Source organism: Rhinolophus sinicus, chromosome 2, assembly GCF_057876585.1.
Source record: "Rhinolophus sinicus isolate RSI-liver-muscle chromosome 2, RSI-T2T, whole genome shotgun sequence".
Classification (NCBI taxonomy): domain Eukaryota; kingdom Metazoa; phylum Chordata; class Mammalia; order Chiroptera; family Rhinolophidae; genus Rhinolophus; species Rhinolophus sinicus.
Window position 1 is genome coordinate 123,793,106 of NC_142502.1, and position 20,293 is coordinate 123,813,398.

The 20,293-nt window shown below is 37.3% G+C and overlaps 1 protein-coding gene across 10 annotated transcripts in view; it reads left to right on the top strand.

The window, feature by feature from the left end:
- AFF3 (ALF transcription elongation factor 3) overlaps positions 1–20,293 on the top strand; it is a 545,430-nt gene that overhangs the window by 369,622 nt on the left and 155,515 nt on the right. For all 10 annotated transcript variants that reach the window (XM_074332377.2, XM_074332383.2, XM_088796019.1 and 7 more), the window contains 2 exons: positions 9,268–9,304; positions 19,110–19,161. In XM_074332377.2, coding sequence (XP_074188478.1) covers positions 9,268–9,304; positions 19,110–19,161 — 89 coding nt within the window. The remainder of the gene's footprint in view (positions 1–9,267; positions 9,305–19,109; positions 19,162–20,293) is intronic.

Genomic DNA, 20,293 nt, shown 5'->3' on the forward strand with positions numbered 1-20,293 from the left:
GATTGCTTCCGGTTGATTGCTATCACAAACACTGTTCCAATGAACATGTTTTGTAGATGCCTTTGTGTGCCTGTTCTTGAATGTCTGTAGTCCTGATGCCCTGAACAGGAACTGTGGTGCTGGAGGCCATATTTACCCTTGACTGTGTTTCAAGAGTCCTTTTGATGCATCTTTGCCAGTGTTTGACAGTATCTGGTTTTTTATCCTTGTTTCTGTATGAAAATCTGGTATATCATTGTTTTCATTTGCATTTGTCCAATTTCTTCTGAGTTTGAGCATTGACCATTTTTCCTTTGCAACTTGCCTATTCCTGTCCATTGCCACTTTTTTAAAAATAATTTGTAGGAACTCCTTATATCTTACTCAAGTGTCTAATATATATGATACAACTATTTTCTTGTAACTTGATTTATATACCTTTTATACTAGCAAAGTGTTTGATTTTTATGTCAGAAAAAAGAACACCTTCCCTACCCTAACATTCTAACAATGTTCTCTCTATTCTAAGTCTTTTATAGTTTTGGGGTTTAGGTAGGTTTAAAAAAAAACATTTTTTTTGTGTGTGGATGATATAACATAAGATTCTAGTTTTATTCTTCTCAATGGTTAGTAAATTATTATAACACTATTAACAAATTAGCCCATATTTCCCCTCACTGTTTTGAAATACTACCTGTATCAACAAGTGAATTTCTTATACATACATAGATTTGTTTCCAGACTGTCTGTGCTGTTTTTTCAGTATATTTATCTACTTCTTTCCCAGTAACTCATTGTTTAAATCAAAGGTAGACAAACTTTTTCTATAAAGGGTCAAATAGTAAATAGTTTCGGCTTTACAGACAATACGTAAATGAAGGAATATGGCCAAGTTCAAATAAAATTTTATTTAGAAACAGATGGTAGTATAATATTTAAAGAACTCATAATTCAACAATAAAAGGAATACCCATTTTAAGAATGGGCAAACATTCTCCAAACATTTCTCCAAAGAAGATCTACGAATGGCTAATAAGTATATGAAAAGATACTATCACTCATTAATCATTAGTGAAATGCAAAACAAACCCACCATGAGATAATGTGTCACACCTACTTAAATGGCTAAAATCAAAGACAGATAATAACCAGTGTTAGCAAGGGTGTGAAAAACTGGAACCCTGATAGCAAGTGCTGGTGGGATCCTAAAATGGTGCAGCCTCTGTGAAAAATATTTAGGCAGTTCCTCAAACATTACATTAACATACGACCCAGCAATTCCACTCCTAGGTATATACCCAAGAGATGAGAACACATGTCTACACAAAAACTATACACCCATGTTCACAGCAGTATTTATAATAGCCACTGAGTGGAAACGACACAAATGTCCATCAACTGATGAATGGATAAACAAAAGTGATACACCCTTACAATGGAATATTTTTCAGGCATAAAAAAGAATGAAGTGCTGATACCTGATACAATGTGGACAAACCTTGAAAACGTTATGCTAAGTGAAAGTGAAATAAACCAGTCACAAATAACCACACATTATATGATTTCATATGTTTGAAATGTCCAGAATAGGCAAAAATAGAGAGACAGAGAATAGATTAGTGGTTGCTTACAGCTCAGGGGTGGGGAGGTGGGGTTGAGTGATAGCTTAAGGGTAAAGGGTTTCTTCTTCAGGTGATGACAATGTTCTAACATTCATTATGGTGATAAACTCCAAGTATGCTAAAAGCCATTAAATTGCTTAAAGCAAAACAAAGGGTGGGCTATATTCGGCCTCTGGGCCATGGTTGGATGACTCCTACTTTAAATTTTGGATAATTTGGGGCCTATATATACATGTGGTCAGGTCAAGCTCCCGCTTTATTTTCCAAAAGTTCTGCCTATTTTACATTTTCCTCTTCCAGATCAGTTTAAGAATCATCTTGATGACCTGTTGCTCCTTAAAAAAATCCTCTTGGAATTTTTTTTGGAATTTATTTGGTTTCCAACTTTAAGAAAGTGTATCCATAGAACAGGGTCATCTTCCTGTCCAGGAATTGGGAATGTCTCCTTTTTTTTTTTCATGTCGTCTTTCACGTCCTTTAGTAAACATATTTCTTTTTCATGTAGGTCTTTCACGTTGGTTCTTAGCTCATCCTCAGATATTTAAAAATATTTGCTTACTTTTCTCTTTAAGTGAGCTTTTTTTTAGTTTTTGTGTTTTCTAATTAGTCGCCGATGGAGTGAAGGAAAGTTACTGGGTTTCATATATCTCCTTACTGAACTCCTTTTGGTTCTAGTAAGTGTTTTGGTGACCTTATATTTTTCAAATAGGGGAAAATATAATGAATAGCAGTAAAATACATAACATGGTAGATGATGATGTGTACTGAAGGAAAAGAAATCAAGAAAAGAAGATAATGAATGCTGATGGGGACTGCGAATGGATGAATTTTCAATAAAGAGCTTAAGAAGGACTTTCCTGCAGAGACAGCATTTGAGCAACTCCCTAAAGGAAGGGAGGAAGCAAGTCATGCAGATATCTGGAGGAGGAGAGTTCCAGGTAGATGGAAGAGAAAGTGAAAGCTCCCTGAGGCAGGAGCATGCCAGGATGTGTGAGAAACAGCAAGGCCAGTGGGGCCAGGGTACAGCAAACCGAGCAAGGAACAGGAATAACACAGAAATAAATGCAGCATCACCTACAGGTACTGTCAGGCCGCTGAAAGGACTTGGGGCTTCACTCTGCTGCTCTGCTCTGAGTGAATTGAGAAGTCGTAAAGAATTCTGCAAATAACCAGCTTGTTCCATTTTATTCCTCTTACTGGGTCTGCTAGAACCTCTGCGTCTTTGCCTTATCCCTGATATTAAGGAAGGTGATTCCAGGGTGTTACTCTATGTCCAGCCGAGGTGGCTTCCTTCTCTTCCTAGCTTTCTGAACATTTTAAAGCATTGAATTTCCATTTCATTTTTTAAAATTAAGGTATAATTTACAAACAGTAAAATTCACCCTTTTTAGTATCCTGCAGGATTTGACAGACACCTATGCTCCTGAGACTTTCACAGTCAAGATACAGCAGCATTCCATCAACACCCAGATTGTCTCGGACACTCTGTAGTCAGCCCCTTCCACGCCCCAATCACTGGCAATCATTGAGCTGTTTTCCAAATACGTATAAATGGAACACGTTTGAGTTTAGTTCAATTGTTTATTCAGCTTATGTTGAGATGTGCATAGCTTTTTTCTTTAATCTGTTAATACAGAGAATGGCATTAATAATTACATTGTCTGAGTTTTTTTAATCACCTGTAAAGTCCTATGATTAATTTCCTTACATATGGCATATTGTTCATTTAATACATTTTTTGATTTAATATGCCTGTGTTTAATTTAGGAATTCTACTCCTGTCTTCATAAATGAACTTGAAACTAGTTATCTTTCTGTGTATGCTTGTTCAGTTTCAATATTAGGAATGAAATAGCCTCTTGTAATAAATTCATTAGCTTTCTACCATTTTCTGTATTCTGGGACAGTTTATATAACATGCCAATTTTTTTCCTCCTGAAAGGCATCAGGTATAGTTGATTCATATAACTCATTGTAAGTAGAGTTTTCTTTTAAGAATAGATCTTTAACTATCTTACTCATTTTCTGCTATGCCTACTGGCATATTCAGATTTCCTACCTCTTCTTAGCTTAATTCATCTTTCTTTGTTCCTTTTTCAAAAATACACATAATATTATGTTTTCAAATGTGTATATAATGTAATACTCATAATAATTTTAAAGGCAATATAGTAATTTCTTTTAAAATTTTAATATACTAACCTATTGAAACTTATTCTGACCAATGCCTGTAATTAATCAGTACCTACCTCCTATCCCCAAATATGAAACAATCAGTTTTACTTTTGTCTCCGCCACCACCATCTCTCACTTTGACATTATCTACAATATTTCAATTTTCAAATTATTGTTGTTATGACTGTTTTTTAGTGTCAGGCCTCGACAATTATTTGTTAGGTTTTTTTATTCATTAATTGTTTCTGTGTCTCAAGTCTTCCTCTTTTTAAAGTGTATTTATTGTTTTGCTAGGGTTTGTTTTCTAGCAGGTTTTTAGTCCATTCTTGACCTAAAGTTTCTAATAGACTTTTTCTGCACTTGTCTTGAGTCCTCCCACTCCTCTCCGTGTTTGTTCTCTCCTTGGTGATCGCATCTAGGCCTTAAATACTCTGCATGCCAAGCTGATGACTTCGAAATTCGTATCTCTAGTCCCTTCTGCATCCCCTAACTCCATACTTGTATTTCTAGTTACCTATTCAGCCTCTCCTCCTGCATATCTCACAAACATCTCCAGTTGGATATATCAAAAGCTGAGCTTTTAAGCCCCACACAGACCTATCCCAGTGTTCTCAGTAAGTAACTCCTGCATCTTTGCCGTTGGCTCAGGCCACCAGCCTTGGAGCCATCTGTATTAGTTTTGTAGGGCACCTGTGACAACGTACACAAACCAGTAGCTTAAAAATAAAAGAAATGTATTCTCTTACAGTTCTGGAAGGCAGAAGTCTGAGGTCAGCGTGTCAGCAGGGCCATGCCCTCTGAAAGCTCTAGGATAGAATCCTTCCTGGCCTCTTCCAGCTTCTAGTGATTGTCACATTCCTTGGCCTGTAGCTGCATCACTCCGATTTCTGCCACTACGTTCACATCACTGTCTTTCTTCTGTGTGTCTCTGTGTCCAAATCTCTCTTCTCTTGCAAGGACAGCAGTCGTTGGATGGAGCACCTACTGCCATCTAGTGTGGCCTGCAAAGACCCTATATCCATATAAGGTCAAATTCACAAATTCTGAGTGGACATGAGCTTTTGGGGAACATTGTTCAACCCAGTATATCTTCCTTGACTCTTTAGACTACACATCCCACCCGTCATGAACCCATGTCTACACTGCTTTCATAATATATCTTGAGTCTAAATGCTCCCCTCCACCGTCATGCTACCACCTTGGTCTAAACCACCATCATCTCTTGCATAAATTATTGCAATAGCTCCTAACTGGTCCCCCGTTTCCACACTTGCTCCATGTACCATTCTATTCCAACCATCATCACCTCTAGCCTGGACTGTAACAGTTCTACAGCCATTCGCCTTAGCCCCTAATACACAACCTGTTCTCCACACCATAGTTTTTAAATCGTTTTAAAACATAAATCGTCTCTTGTCACTTTTGTATTCGAAGCTTTTCGATGGCATCCCACACTTAAAATACAATGCAATAATCCTTATAATTTTTGTACATAATCTAACCAAAATAATGGCTTAACCCAAAGTACAATCAGATAAGCATTTTTGTTCTGTAAACATATCCGTGATATAAGTACGTTTTCTGATATAATTGAGTATATATCCCAAGACATATTTGATTGTGACTTTTCCAAAAGGATTGTGCAAATTTGTTTTGTTGAATGTGAATAGTTAAGTTTAAGCAGTAACCTATCATTACTTTAGTATCATTACATTACATTAGTATGAAAGTTCATTTTTCAAGGCAGAAAGTTACAAGTATCTTACTTTCCACCCCAAAAGTTACATTAACTATCAGATAGGGCATAGAATTTCAAATTTAAATGAAAAATGTGTCTTCTTTAGGACTTCCATACGATTTGTACGGAGCTATTTCACCTCTAGATCTTTTTGCCTTGCCCAAGAAAGCAAGAATAAATAATTTTACAAAATGTAGGAACAATTTCATGATTTTAATGCTTTGCTTTCAAAAAGCTCCCAATAAGTAATTTGTACAAATGAAATAAGGCTGCGTTAATGTCTTTTGCTGTAACAGATTACCACAAATTTAATGAGTGAAGACAACACAAATTTATTTTTTACAAACTCTGGACGTCAGAGGTCTAAAATCATTTTCACTGGGCTGAAATGAGGGTATTGGCAGAGCTGTGTTCCCTCTGAAGGCTCCAGGGGAGAACTTGGCTTCCCTTTCTCAGCGTCTAGAGGCTGCCCTTGTTACCTGTCACTCTGACTTCTCCCTTCCTTATCACATCTTCCCTGACTCTCCTGCCTCCTTTTTCTTATATGGACCTTTGTGATTATATTGCACCTACCTAGATAAACCAGGATAATCTCCCATCTCAAAAGCATTAGCTTAATCACGCCTGCAAACCCCTTTTTGCCATGAGAGTTAATATTCACAGAAATGAGGATAGGAACGTCTTTGGGGGCCCTTGTTCTGCCTACTACAAAGACTGTCATTAATTTTGACACACAGGGTACTTCTTTCAACCTGAATCTCAACTAATTAGTATTCTGACAACTGGAAACTCACCGTTCCTTAATTAGATTATTACCGTTTGAGATTATCACTCTATTGCTATTGTGCAGGAGCTAGAATTGTTTATGGAATCGGAGGGGCAAAATCTCCTAGATGACCAATAAATAATGAAATTAAGCCCTTATTAAGATTAAAGGGGTAATTTGACCTCACAAGGAAAGTCGATTTAACTGTGCAATCTTAGTTGCCAGTACCACTAAATTAATTAGCTAAATACTTCCGAGAAGTTCCCCAATTTGTCTGGGTATTGAAGGACATAATATATAGTAAAGTCAATTGTTACTGAACTTGGATATTTTTTTCTATTCTCTGAAGACTTAATTTGAAGTCACTGTTCGCTAGACAGATACTACCAGACATGACTGCCTCATTCTTCAAATCTCAAAAGTAATTGAATTTGGTAAAGAAAAGAAGGCATAACTCCTTTAAATTGGCTGTTATTATCAGGTATTCCAACGAAGGAAAAAAAAAAATTTGCTTTGCCCTTTTCTTTTCATTTCTGTAGTGATCTCATGAGTTTTGAAATGCAAATAAAGGGACTCAAAATGGTAGAACTGTTGCCATCCTCAGAAGGCATATAGGCAAACTGAATGGCATCTTACAAGCATTTCACATGGCAATGGACTCTGAATCTGGTGGGGTTAGACCTGGTCTGAAACTATTCTTGCTGATTAATTTTAAAGCATTATACAGAAGAATTCTAGCATCGTTATGGGAAAGAATCCTCTTGCCTTTGTCTTTGTGCCCCAGAAGGAGCATGAAAGCCAGCAGGTGTGAAGGGAAGTGCTTTGAAGTTGGGAAGTTTACCTCCCTCTTTGGGTTACTAGCATGCTCAAACAGTACCGCCAAATGTTCGGACTAAAACTTCATGTTAAGCATTGCCTCAGAATAAGCATTGAAATTCATTGTAAATTATATTATTTCAGCAGTTTTGAGCTTTGCAGAAAAAGATTGAGAAGAAAGTGATTGTGGAAGTGAAGGGAGACCATACCAAATGGGGTTCTTTTTCCTATAGTAATTGGTTGGCTATGGGGTCTGAAAATAAGAGAAGATATATTTCTATTTCTTGCCTTTTATAGTTCTAAAGATGGATGGGTAGATAAACAAGGAGAAGTATGAATGGTCCAGTTCTCAAATGGTTCCAAAAAGCCATTTTTAAGTAACACCCTCACAGTATAAGTGCCATCCTCTGTCAACACCGTGGCTTAAGAACGACTGTATTTTATTGACCTAAGGTGCATATTTTTTCACATTTTAAGTTCCCTAAAATCAGGATTTATTTTACAGTTGGTGGAATCTTACAATCAATTGGTGGCAGTTATCCTTCCTAGTAGTACATGAGATAATGCAGCCTCATACAATTTTGATGCCATGTTCCATTTGATGAAATACAGTATTTACTATGGTGCTTCATTGAAGGACTTTCTCGGATACCAGTGAGCTTAGTTATTTCTGTCTTCGGCAAAATGATTTGGACAAACTTTAATTCCCAACTAAATAAACCACATATTAAGAAGTTTAAGGATTCCCATCTACCAAACAAGAGTTCAGTCTTAGGGAATTCAGGATTTAAAGATGGAGAAGAATAAACTCTTATCTGTAAATATTCTTCTAAGTAACCAGAAGTGGTGGTTCTCCCATGGGTTGTCATGACTGCAGGATGAAACACACTTCATAAATGACACTGGGAGATCAAAGCCACACATTAACCTTAGAAATGGGGTTACAGATAAATTTTTTATACTTTCCCATTTCTCTGAATTTTCTTTAATGAATAGATACTACTTTTGTTTGAATGGTAAGTGCTACTTAGTAAGATGGAGCCATCCTTGAGTCAAGACAATCATAGTAGCATTCTTTTAAAGATGCTTATTATCAAATTGTATACTTTAAATATGTACAGTTTATGCTATATCATTTATACCTCAATAAAGATGCTTCGTTCTGCTTTCTTTTTTTCAAGAGTCATAGTTGAAAAGAGAAAACATGCTCAGTGTCCTTAGTCATTAGGGAAATACAAATCAAAACCACAATCAGAAACCACTTCACATCCATTAGGATGGCTATCATAAAATTTTTAAAATTAAGACAGAAAGTAACAAATATTAGTGAGGATGTGGAGTAATTGGAACCCTCATACATTGCTAGGAGGAGTGCAAAATGATTCAGCCATCGTGGAAAACAGTTTGGCAGTTCCTCCAAAAGTTTAACATAAAATTACCATGTGACCTCACAATTTCACTCCTACCCAAAAGCACTAAAAACAAGGACTCAAACAAGTACACGTGCATATGCATTCATGGTAGCACTGTTCATCGTCACCGACAGGTGGAAGCAGCCCACATGTCCATTAACAGATGGATGGATACACAAACTGTAGTGTATACACACAGTGGAATAGTACTCGGTCATAAAAGTGAATGAAGTTTTGATACATGGTACGACATGGATGAACCTCTAAAACATGCTAAGTGAAAGAAGGCCACATATTATATGATTCTGCTGCTATGAAATGTCCAGAATGGATAAATTCATAGAGATAGGATGCAGCTTAGTGGTTGCAGGGACCAAAGGGAGGGGACAATGCAGGGACACTGCTTCATGGGTAAGGACCTTTACTTTGGAATGGTGGAAATATTTTGCAACTACATAGAAGTGATGGTTGTACGACACTGAATGTACTAAAATGCCACTGAATCGTTCACTTTAAAGTGGCTAAGCATATGTTACATGTATTTCACTCAATAAACAAAACAAAAAGTCCATAAAACAAAAGGGAAGTGGTTGTAAGCTGTATTACCAGAACTGTTGGACGAGCACATTCGTGTGAAAGTTTCTCATTACAGTACCTGATCAGTGATGAGGTTATGAGTGACCAGTAATGTATCTCACATTCAACTTAGATTTTGAAAGTCAGAGTAAGAAAATTAATTGATATTTCTTGTTCTTTTAGGACTCTCAGCTCGTTTCCTCCGGACACAATAATCCAAGTAAGAAAAACTTCTCTCTACAGCTTTCTATGTGGGGGGTAAAAAGGACGAGGAGGGGAGATGCATGCAATAGGCAGTTGGTTTAAAAGAATTTCACTGAAAAACATATCAAATGGCGGGAAAGAGGGCCATTTGTTCAATCACTGCCCAGATGAATAAGAGTCATGGTGACCTTGAGTGTTCCTCCATCTTCATTCAAGGGAAGGAGGGCCGAAATATGAAATGGTGAATTTCAAAGCAATCCGAGGAGGAAGGGACATCATACTTCACCACAGCTGTCTCTGGTACATGTAGAAGGGAAAAACGTTTTAAAGGCAACTAATGAGTTACTGTGTTTCCTCGAAAATAAGAACTAGCCAGACCTTCAGCTCTAATGTGTCTCTTGGACCGAAAATTAATATAAGACCCGGTATTATTTTAATATAACATAAGACCAGTTCTTATAATATAATACCCAGTCTTATTTTAATATAATATAAGACTGAGTATAAAATAATATAATACTGAGTCTTATATTAATTTTTGCTCCAAAAAAAGCGCATTAGAGCTGATGGTCTGGCTAGGTCTTATTTTGGGGGAAATATAGTATCTAAATTGAAAGAAAGTGAGTAAAGAGAACCAATCAGAAGACCTCAAGATTAATGGCCTGAGAATCCATGAAGATACCATGCCCTCTTCCAGAGACGGACAGACTGAAGTGTCTAGGAAGGGATTCTTTATTGAATCCAGTGTCTAATAAAATATGCCGGCTTCATCGTCAAAGAGAGGATGTTATCATTCCATGACATAGTGTTTTAATTCTCTTCTTTGGCACTGCTAATTGGTATTAATGTTTCTTGAGCATTAAAAATGCATAAGCTACCCCATTTGTGTCATGAAAGACATCCACAAAGACTGGCTTTGTTAGCCTATGACCAGCTCGTCAGCTGAGAGCACCCTTTGCCAATTACAAAGCTATGTTTGAACATGAAAATCACTCTGAGCTAGTCGGTGTGTCTTCAGAACTGAGGTTCACCCACTGAGCATCTGTGAGGGCAGAAGGGTTGAGGAGAAAAGACACCCAGACAAATGTGTTAGGAAGCCCCAGACTTTTCATGCACAGCTAAAGAAAGGTCAGGGTAGGGGGATGATGGCATAATGATGCATAGGCAATATCACTTAATCATCTCACTCTCTGTTGGAATTTGCTGTGAGCACAGGCACCAGTAAAGAGGAGAAATACCAAGGGACTTGAAATCTAAAGAAAATAATAAATTCAGTAGTATGAAGAAATGCATGGTTAAGTCATGAGATGTGCAGTGTCAGCATCATATGTAAAGACTAGAGCATACTGAAAAATTGCTCTTACTTTCCTCACTGTTCCTTTCCATTTTAATTGAAACAGCTCAGGGTAAAGGGAGATTATAATAGGTGAATAAATGTACCTTCTCTCAGCTTGCAGTTTTTTGACATAAAGAACAAAGGAAATCGCTGTTGAGTCTCTTCCGGGTGCCAGCACCTTGGTGTATGTTATTTCACTTAATTCCAATAATGGCTGTGTAAGGTAGACATTATAATCCCTATTTTGCACATGATGAAAATGAGATTCTGAGGTTAATAACTAGCCTAAGGTCACATGGCTAAAAAATGACAGCTAGGATTGGAATTTGGGGATTACTGCCCAAAGAAAACAGACTTTCCATCCCATTACCTTGACCCCAAGAAAGTTGCTTCTGTCACCTCAGTGTGAGATTGAATTCTTGTCCAAAAACTATAGTCGGTGATTTTTGTATGTACCCGGCATACTTTTATAGTATGCCATAACATTCACATGCTGAAACTGCAATTTAGATTATGTAAAAAGCAGACCCACCTTCTGAGGAATGTGAGGTGGCACCTGCCTTGTGGTATAAAGCCCTTTGGCATTTCATCGCCTAAGGAAATCTGTGATTGTCTTTCTCTTTTCTGGGGCTAGAGGGGTTTTTTTGGTTTGTTTTTAGTTTTTTGTGTTTTGGGGGTTTTGTTTCCTTTTTTAAATAGATCTTTTCCCAAAAGCCAAGCACACCTATGTAAAGGTGATATACTATTTAAAAATCGAAGCATTCTGTATATTATAGCACATATGAAACTTTAGGAGAGCTGGTCCCACCAGCATTTCCTGTGCTGTTTCTTGTATGGGGTTTGGAATCATTGCAATTTTTGGAATCATGACTCTAGTAAATATGTAGGAAATAGAAGCAAACAGGACTCCAGAGAAACCAAACACCAAATGTGTAGTGTGGATTGATTAACTAGTTTTCACTGTGTTAGGTCAGTGCTGTTTTTCCTTTTTGAAATTAGAGAGCTATGTTATAGAGCTACTAAAAGAAAAGTATATAAATGAAACAGAAAATTATTTTTCATCCAAATCTTTTAAAAGATACTTTAGTCAGTTTGCTGAATCACTGGTTATTTTAGTTTAATGTTGTAAAATGGAAGCTTACTAAGCCTTGAGAAACTTAAATATTAAAATAGGTGATGTGTGTCTACATTTTGTTAAAGTTTTAAGAATATCCTGTTCAAGTAGCAGACTGAGCATAAGCATTTCTTCTCCTCCCTTCAGAATCCCCACTTAACCATAAAGCTATGATAATAGAAGTAAATCTATAACAGAACAAAGAACAGAAAGGGATGCATCAACAAACCAGAAATTCAGTTGAGTTTCTGGAAAACAGAGAGTATATAGGACCTCCTATTAAATAATCCTTAGCAGGGACGGTCATGACCCTGAAAAAGAAAATAATGAAACAAACAGAACTAGCTCCAAGAGAGACTTCAGATTTCCACTCCAACCCACAGAGAAGAGGCATGGAGTACAGGCAGCGATGGGGCACCTGGGCTGTTCTTCCACCTATCGTCCCTCCATCCCCATCCTAGCTGGTTCTCATACAGAGCTTTCAGTCTGGTTTTCCTCTCCCTCCAGCCCCTTGCCCCCCCCCCCAAAAAAAAAAACCACCAAAAAACCAGAATGCTTGCTAAGAAAGTGAACAGTTGACTAGAAGTCCTACTTGGGAGCTGATGCCTAAGAGAGAAGCACAATATTCTGAGATAATACCAGACCTTAAAAACAGACATACAAGTAGTAGAAGAGAGATAACTTGTTTCAAGAAGGAAATAAAAATGCTACACACCCAGGGAGTAAAGTGCTTCCTATTTTGGGGGGGGAGGGGGGGTGTCAGAGGGTCAGGGCTCCAGCTTGTATTTTTTTTAATAAACATTTTATTGATATATAATATACGTACAAAAAAGTATGCAAATTATGAGTACACCTCTATACATTTCACAGTTATTAAGCGTCATAGAGCCAGAACTCAGAGCAAGAAATAGAACCGTCTCAGACCCCACAATTCCCCTTGTGTCCGCCTTCCCCCAGCTTGTTTTGAGCCCTCTCTTCTGAACCCTAAATGAAGTCTCCCAGTTAACACACTCTGTCCACTTATAAAGAGCTCTAATCAGCCCTTCCCTACAAAGGAGATATGTGTTAGAAAGAGAGATCAATTTACTAATACAGGAAATCCTCACTAATTACCTTTGTTAACCAACCTGTTATCACTCAAAAATATGAATATATAACCAATGAGCACCAAAGAGAAAGAGGGACTCCAGAGGAAATCTGCTTAATTCAAGGAACAGAAGAAAAAAATTTCAAGTGTAATTACGGTCTTCAGAAACATTTGAAATTATTTGTATTAAATTAAAAGAGACAGATTGGTGTGAAAAAGAAGCAGTTACAGAGCAAATGAGCACTGGAGAATTAAAAGTATGGTCAACAAAATTTTAAAAATTTAATAGAAACGAGTAATAGCTGAATTCTAAAATATAAAATATAAGGTTGAAAACATTTTTTCTGAATAGAAACCAAAAGACAGATGGAAAATATGAAAGGAAGGTAAGATACGTGGAAGATCAATCAAGGTGGAAAGGAAAACATCCAGCTAATAGGAATACCAGAAAAAGAAAATGAAGAAGAATAAATAATAATAGAACTCTAATTCCAAGAAGAATGCTTAATCCATTATCAGAAACACTGTATGTAAGGAAACAGGAGACCATGAACAAGAGTGAGGAAAAACAACAGACAGCAGAGAAGTAGATAGACCTGTAAGGACTTCAAATATCAAAATATAAAATAAGCCCAGAGTATAAAATAAGAATGCTTACTTTAACTTCCAGAAATGAGAGGATTAAGAATGTGGTTAAAAACAAGGAAATTTAAAGGATTATACTAATCAGAACCATTAGAAATGGAAAAATAATAACGGAAATTAAAATTTTCTTGGTCAGGTTAAACAGTAGATTAGACATAGCTCGGGAAAAATGCATTGGAAATTGAAATTAAGAAATTGTCTAGAATACAACCTAGAGAGACAGAAATGAAAAATATGAAATGGAAGTTAAGAAACATGGGGGATAAAGTGAGACAATTTAACAGATTTAAGTAGAATTTCAGAAAGTGAGAAGGGAACAGAGGAAGTATTAAGGAAGATGACAGCTGGAAATTTTTTTTTTAGAATTGAGACACGAACCCACAGATTCAAGAAACCCAATAAGTATCAAGCAGGATAAATAAGAAAGTCCATACTAAATGTATTGCAGCTAATCTGTAAACCACATAGATACAGAAAAAAATTCTTAAAATATCTTTTAATACCTTCAGAGAAGCAACAATTAAACTTCCAGTTGACTTCTCAACAGCAGCAGTGGGAGCCAGCTGACAGTGAAATTATAACTTCACTTTAGCGTACGTGGAAACTGACAAGGTGATTCTCAAGTGTATTTCATAGAGCAAAGGGCCCAAAAAAGCTCAGACAGTCCGGAAGAAAAACAAGGTTGGAGCCTTGCCTTAACAATATTAAAAATTAATAAGTATATATTTTTAGTTAAGTAATATAGACAGTAACAGGTGAATTGAGCAATGGAAGAGAATATAGGACCTAAAAACAAACCCACAAATATATGGAAACTAGATTCATGACAGAGCTGATAATGTAGACCAATGGAGAAACAATGGGTTTCTCAGTAGATATTACCGGAATAATTGGTAATCCATAACAAGTAAAATAAAGTTAACTACCCCATATCACAAACAAAAACTGTTCTAGGTATTTGTAAAGACCTAAATGTGAACAGTAAAATTATACACTTTCAAAAGACAATATAGAACATCTTTCTGATGTGCTTCTTAAATAAAGCACAAAAAAGTATCAAATAAAGAAAAATATTGATAAATTCACGTACATGAAAATTGAGAACTTATAATCATCCACAGTTACCAGAAAAGGTAAAAAGACTCACACTGGGAAAGTTATTTGAGGCGTGTGTGTGTGTGTGTGTGTGTGTGTGTGTGTATGTGTGTGTGAGAAAAGATTTGTATCAAGACAATAGCGTGCTTCTGTGAGTTAAAAAAAATTACAAAAATATTTTTTAAAAAATGAGAAGGACTGTCACAGAAGAGCAAGCACAAAATATCTACCTCACTGGTACTCAGAAAAATGCAAACACTACACTGAAGTTGCACTTTGCATTATTAAATTAGAAAAACTTTCAAAGTTTGATCATAAGTGAATTTGGAAGCCAGTTCAGGATTCCCTGGTAAGGTTGGACACATGTAAGCCCTGTGGTCCAGAACTCCTAACATGTGCATGAGAAAGAATATTCATAAATATTGATGATTGTGTCATTTAAAGTGGGAAAAACCTAAATGTCCACCAGGAGTAGAATGAATAAGAAAATCATGGTAGATTTTTTATAAAATGTACAGCAGTGAGGATGAACAGACCAAAGCTACATAATATGATGGCTGGATCTAAAAAACATCGTCGAGGGACAGAAGTAAGCCTCAGAAGAATACATACAGTATGATTCCATTCGTATCAATTTCACAATCAGAAAAACAATTGAAGAATATTTACTAATAAATACATGGGTGGTAAAATTCACAAGAAGAGAAAGAGAATGATTAACATGAAATTCCTTTACTAGATCATTAGTGGGGAGGGCAGGATGAGACCCACACTCAAAGACTTCTGGGTTATTTCTTGGCACTGCCTCATTGCTGGCCCAGAAGGTGTTTTCACAGTTAATCCAGTTTAATTTTTTAAAACTGTGTACATACATTTTTATGTACAGATGCATTTTTATATACATTAAATGCATGCTCTGTTGAACATGTTTTTAGGAAAAGCATAGCCTTTACTTGAGACAGAGTGACCTGTGACCTGATGAAATTAAGAATGAGAATCCATGTGACCTAAATGCCGGGAACAGTCGCTTTCATTCAGGTTTAGTGACGTTCCCTTCTGTACAGGTCCAGTCCCACTTCTTTCTGACTAATATTTATATTGTTATAGTATTGTAAATTCTGTTACTGGTTTGTAATTTTTCTAAGCAGCCTATTGGCGATTCTAGAAATTAAATTATTAATTAATATGAATGAGAATGACTCATGAATAATTACCAAACAGAACATAAATATTTTAAATCTTGGCTACGTGGAAGGAAAGGTATGGTTGTACAGCGTATGTACTAGAGGAAGAGAAGGTGGGGGAAGGATAGATGGATGAGTTTCCTCTTTTGACAGAGTATGAGAGAAAGATACTGTCAGAAGTTGATTAATCAAGAAATAGATTAAATGTACTTAAAGTTATAAATACTCACTGGAGGCAGTGAAAGTAATAATGGAAATAATGAAAATTGTAAAGAGAGGGGAGGGTAGTATATTAAATACCTTATCTCTCATTGTTCATAGCAGAAATCCTTAGGTACCATCTAAAGTTGATATATTCAGAAATAGGTCTGTTACCTCCAGTAATGGTCAACAGGCTCACGGAACTAAAAAACAAAGCAAGCAATGGTTTTGTTTCTGTTTTTTACTATGAACATGGATTACTTTTATTATAAAGAGAAGTTCAGTATAGCAAACCTTTCTGCAGCAGGATCCAGCCTAACGTGGGTCTGGATTTATTCCCTCTTCAGACATCTTCTTTAGTCCCTATCATAGCTCTATTAATGGAGAGGGCGCTACTCCAGCCGTGCAGTCCCTTGAAGCCTTCAAAGGGCATGAATTTGATGTTATTTATCTTTATGTGACTGTCGGAGCCGTCAAGCTGTTTAATATTTCAAATCGTATGTCCATCACGGCAGCAAATGTACCTTACTCCTTTCTCCCACTGTAGTGTGGGATTCTGTATGGATGGCAGGTCATCAGACAGACAGACACTCAGCATGGTGTGTAGTCAGGTACTGTGCCAGGTGCAGAGAGACAAAAATGGTGTGTCAAGTTTAAAGTACACATGTGATGTACATATATACATACATGATTCGTGTGTGTACATACATGTCTGTGTGTGTGTGTCCTTTTTCTGGCTCAGTTGTTTTCCCCTCTTCCTCTCTAATTGTATTTCCACATGTAAAATGACCACACAGGACCCAGGTCAGTCTCTTATGTCCAGTTTCTTCATGATGAGTGCAGGTTCCCTCCCCCAAAGAAACCAATGTTGTGTCCATCATGAAAACAGCTGACATCACCAATCACCACGACGACACCGGACAGTCCTCCTTTGGTGGCTGCATGGAAACATCTCAGCACCCAACTAAAAAACCTCTTACTGAGAATTTTCTAGTTCCCATGCATAATATTCCCTTCGGTCATGATAAAGGAGCTATGATTTGTAATGGCTCAGGCACGTAAACATTTCACATGAACCTCAGTAATTGCATCACCTAAAACAGCCAGATGTTGGGGAGAATATTGCGTTTCATTCTTCCCGAAGGACAAAAAATAGTTTAGTTCTCTGTCTCCATCCTGCACTTACTTTTTCCCCAGAAACGTTCCTTCATTGTCAGCACTGAGGTGCTGAGAACACTCACTCTCATCTCAGGCTGTTCATAAAGGTCTTGTTTGGCCCCGTGGTATCCTTCCTATTTGCCAGAATCTACTGTTTTCCCTGTTGCCACAACATAAGTGCTGCTAATCAGCCACAGCTTTGTCCCTGCGCTGGTCCAGCCCACGACTCCTGCAGCCCCCACGTCCCAAGAGCCTGTGTCCTCTCGACCTGTGGGTTCTTTGGCAGCATTACTGCTCAAGGTAAAACTTACTGATTCAAACAGTCAAACAGTGTTTTTGTTCGTAGTCTCGATTTCCTGTGTTCTTGCCATAAGTTGTGTGGAGATGTTTACTATTGCCAGCTGCTCTGAGCCTGGCCATTCCACAGTCTTGATTGCGAAGGGGTGTGCTGTGACTACCTGTGGCTACAGATTGAAGAAAGCAACCAATTTCTTCTAAAAGGGGAGTGGGGAGGAGATCAATATGTTGACTTTTAAACCTCCCTTTAGTTTTGTCTTACATAATGCAGGTGTTATAGCTCTGTTTGGGGGTTCTGGCAGGAATTGTGGATACTCAGTGGAAAAATGATTCTGGAAAGGACTAAATTGGGTTATTTTCCAGCACTAAAGCCACTTGACAAGGCCTAACATGTCTCTTAAGTGAGTACACCACAGACCAGGCCTGGAAGACATAACATAAAAGTATGAGCTTTAAAGTAAGTTTATTAATTTGCTGCCTCTACTTTTACATCAGCAAGGTTTCATATGTATTTGTTACCGAGGCAGTTAAATAGGTTTTGTGGCTTTTTGACAAAGTGGCTGTCCCTCGTGGTTCTGGTGCTGTGTAGACATGTTAGCATCGAGTTATATCTGAGATAGACGTGTGAACTAGATCTGTCTTTTTTTCTCACGACTGTTTAATTTCCTAAAAGAAGAAAATATCGAGTTTACTTCTGGGTTCAGTTTGGATGATATCTTCAGAATGTGACCCTAAAAAGGATACTAGGGGATTCTGTGAGAGCTCCAGGCCTGACTCGAAAGAGCTAAGCAAAGCAGGTTGCCACCATCAGGCCCATGTCTTACAACCCGTGGTCTTCTCTGGGTTTTATTAAATGATTAGCACGACACAACCATCGTAACCACAGCCAACTCGCACTGACAATCAAGACCCTTCTTCTACCCCCAGGCCTCCAGAAAATAAAAAGAAGCATCTTACACATGAGGATGCATGCTTCAAACCACCAGTGATCAAGGACCTAAGACTTACATTATGTCTATTGCGAGAAGAATTTGCCCTTTAAAACTACAAAAACTGAACTGGTTCCAAGCTCCCTTAATTAAATCCTGTTAAATCCTTGATGACTACAGACCCCAGAAACGTTTGCTTACCTAACCTCTCAGATAGTCAGGAAGGATTTCTGGTTTACATCTTATTCTGTGTTAACTCGGGGGCCCCAAAACCTGCTGCCAGGGCTCATGGTGGGGTAGAATTCTTGGGGACCTTGTCATCTAGGGTGCAACCTCAATAAAATTCTCTCCTCCAAGTTCCGATGCAGCCAGACCTGGTTTGTCTGTGTTAGAGGAAAGGATCAAAGTTCACAATGCCTTGCATGTAGAATGCTAATAAGGTTTATTCCCCCAGTTTTCTGTAAAACGGAAGGGGGAGGAAAACAGGTTCCATCTGTAAGATATTCAGCGTTTGGCGAGGCCTGCACTCTGAGCCTCTGGTTGTTTGCAAACACCTCCTTAGTACGACTCACAGATCCAGGCCTGGGCAGTTGTATAACAGAGAAGAAATGATTTTGCAAATCTGGTTCTCAGATAATAAAAAGATGTTTGAAAAGCCTCCTGGTGCACATTTAGAAAGATTGTTAATAGGAGCATGGAAATACGTTTAATCTCCCTTAACTCTTAAAGACGGTAACACTCACATATTGGTATTTTTTTCTGCTTCCTTTTTAAGAGAAAAGTAATGCTGAGCCAGAGAGTCCAGACAATGGCACTTCGAATACATCGTAAGTCTTTCACTTTTCTATTTGCAATGGTGGTTCTTTAATGTGCCTATAATATGAAACAGTACACGTATCTTGTAATAGTAATAATAATAATAATAATAATAATAATGGGAGGAAGGTTGTGGTTCTCTTTTGCATGATAATGTCTTTTTCAATGCTTTTGAGCACACATGGTTTTGGAGGGCTTATGCTTTAGCACAGTGAGAATAATCTTGAAAACACAAATTCTCCTCTTCATAAAATGTAAACGTAATGAGATTTGAAGGTGCATATGGTGGGGGGAGAAGGGAGGGAAACCCCTTAGAATGTGTCCGGCGACTTTCATCACTGTCATAAATGATTGTACAACTCCCATGTACTGGGAGACACTCTGGCCTGCACACCTGTGAAGTACCAAGGTCATTTGAAAAGCCTGCCATATGTAACTTCACCTCAGAATTATGTGAAAAATACAATTATAGAGATCTCGGGACTCTCAACTGCGTGGACGATTTTGAATTAGCAAACGCAGTTTTTCAAAGATAAGAAAAGACTTCTATAAAATACACTTTCCTCAGTCTTTATTTTGCCTTCTTCCTCTCTGTACTCAAGGAATCCAATATGTTTTAATGATTCATTTGATACCAAATTTATATACCAAAGTTTAAGTGAAATAATTCACCAGCTAACAAATTATTTCAGCTCCAGGGGAGTCACTCACAGTTTTGTTCTTTGAAAATCTTTATTATCATTCTGAGGGGTGACTTGTTTTCTTATCGTAAGACACCTTTGTGAATTTATCTTCATGTAGACCAGCACTCTTAATTACTAAGCATTTAAAATGCTATTCATTAGATATCATAGTTTGTGATATAATATTACTAAGTGTCTTATTTTGTTCAAGTTCTATTTCTCAGTCTAGAAAGATCCTTCAGCTTGCATAGGGTGGCTGTGTATTTCATGGAAGATATGATTATATGTTTGTCTTTCTTGATGTTACCCTAGTTCTAAAGAGTAACATTGTCATGATTTCTGAGGATATAATGAATGTGACAAGTCTTAAATGGTTAAAATATTACTAATTTTTAAATTTTTATGCTACAAAATATGAGAAAAGGGTTTTAATGCCATCTGGAGGCATTCTAGAGAACTG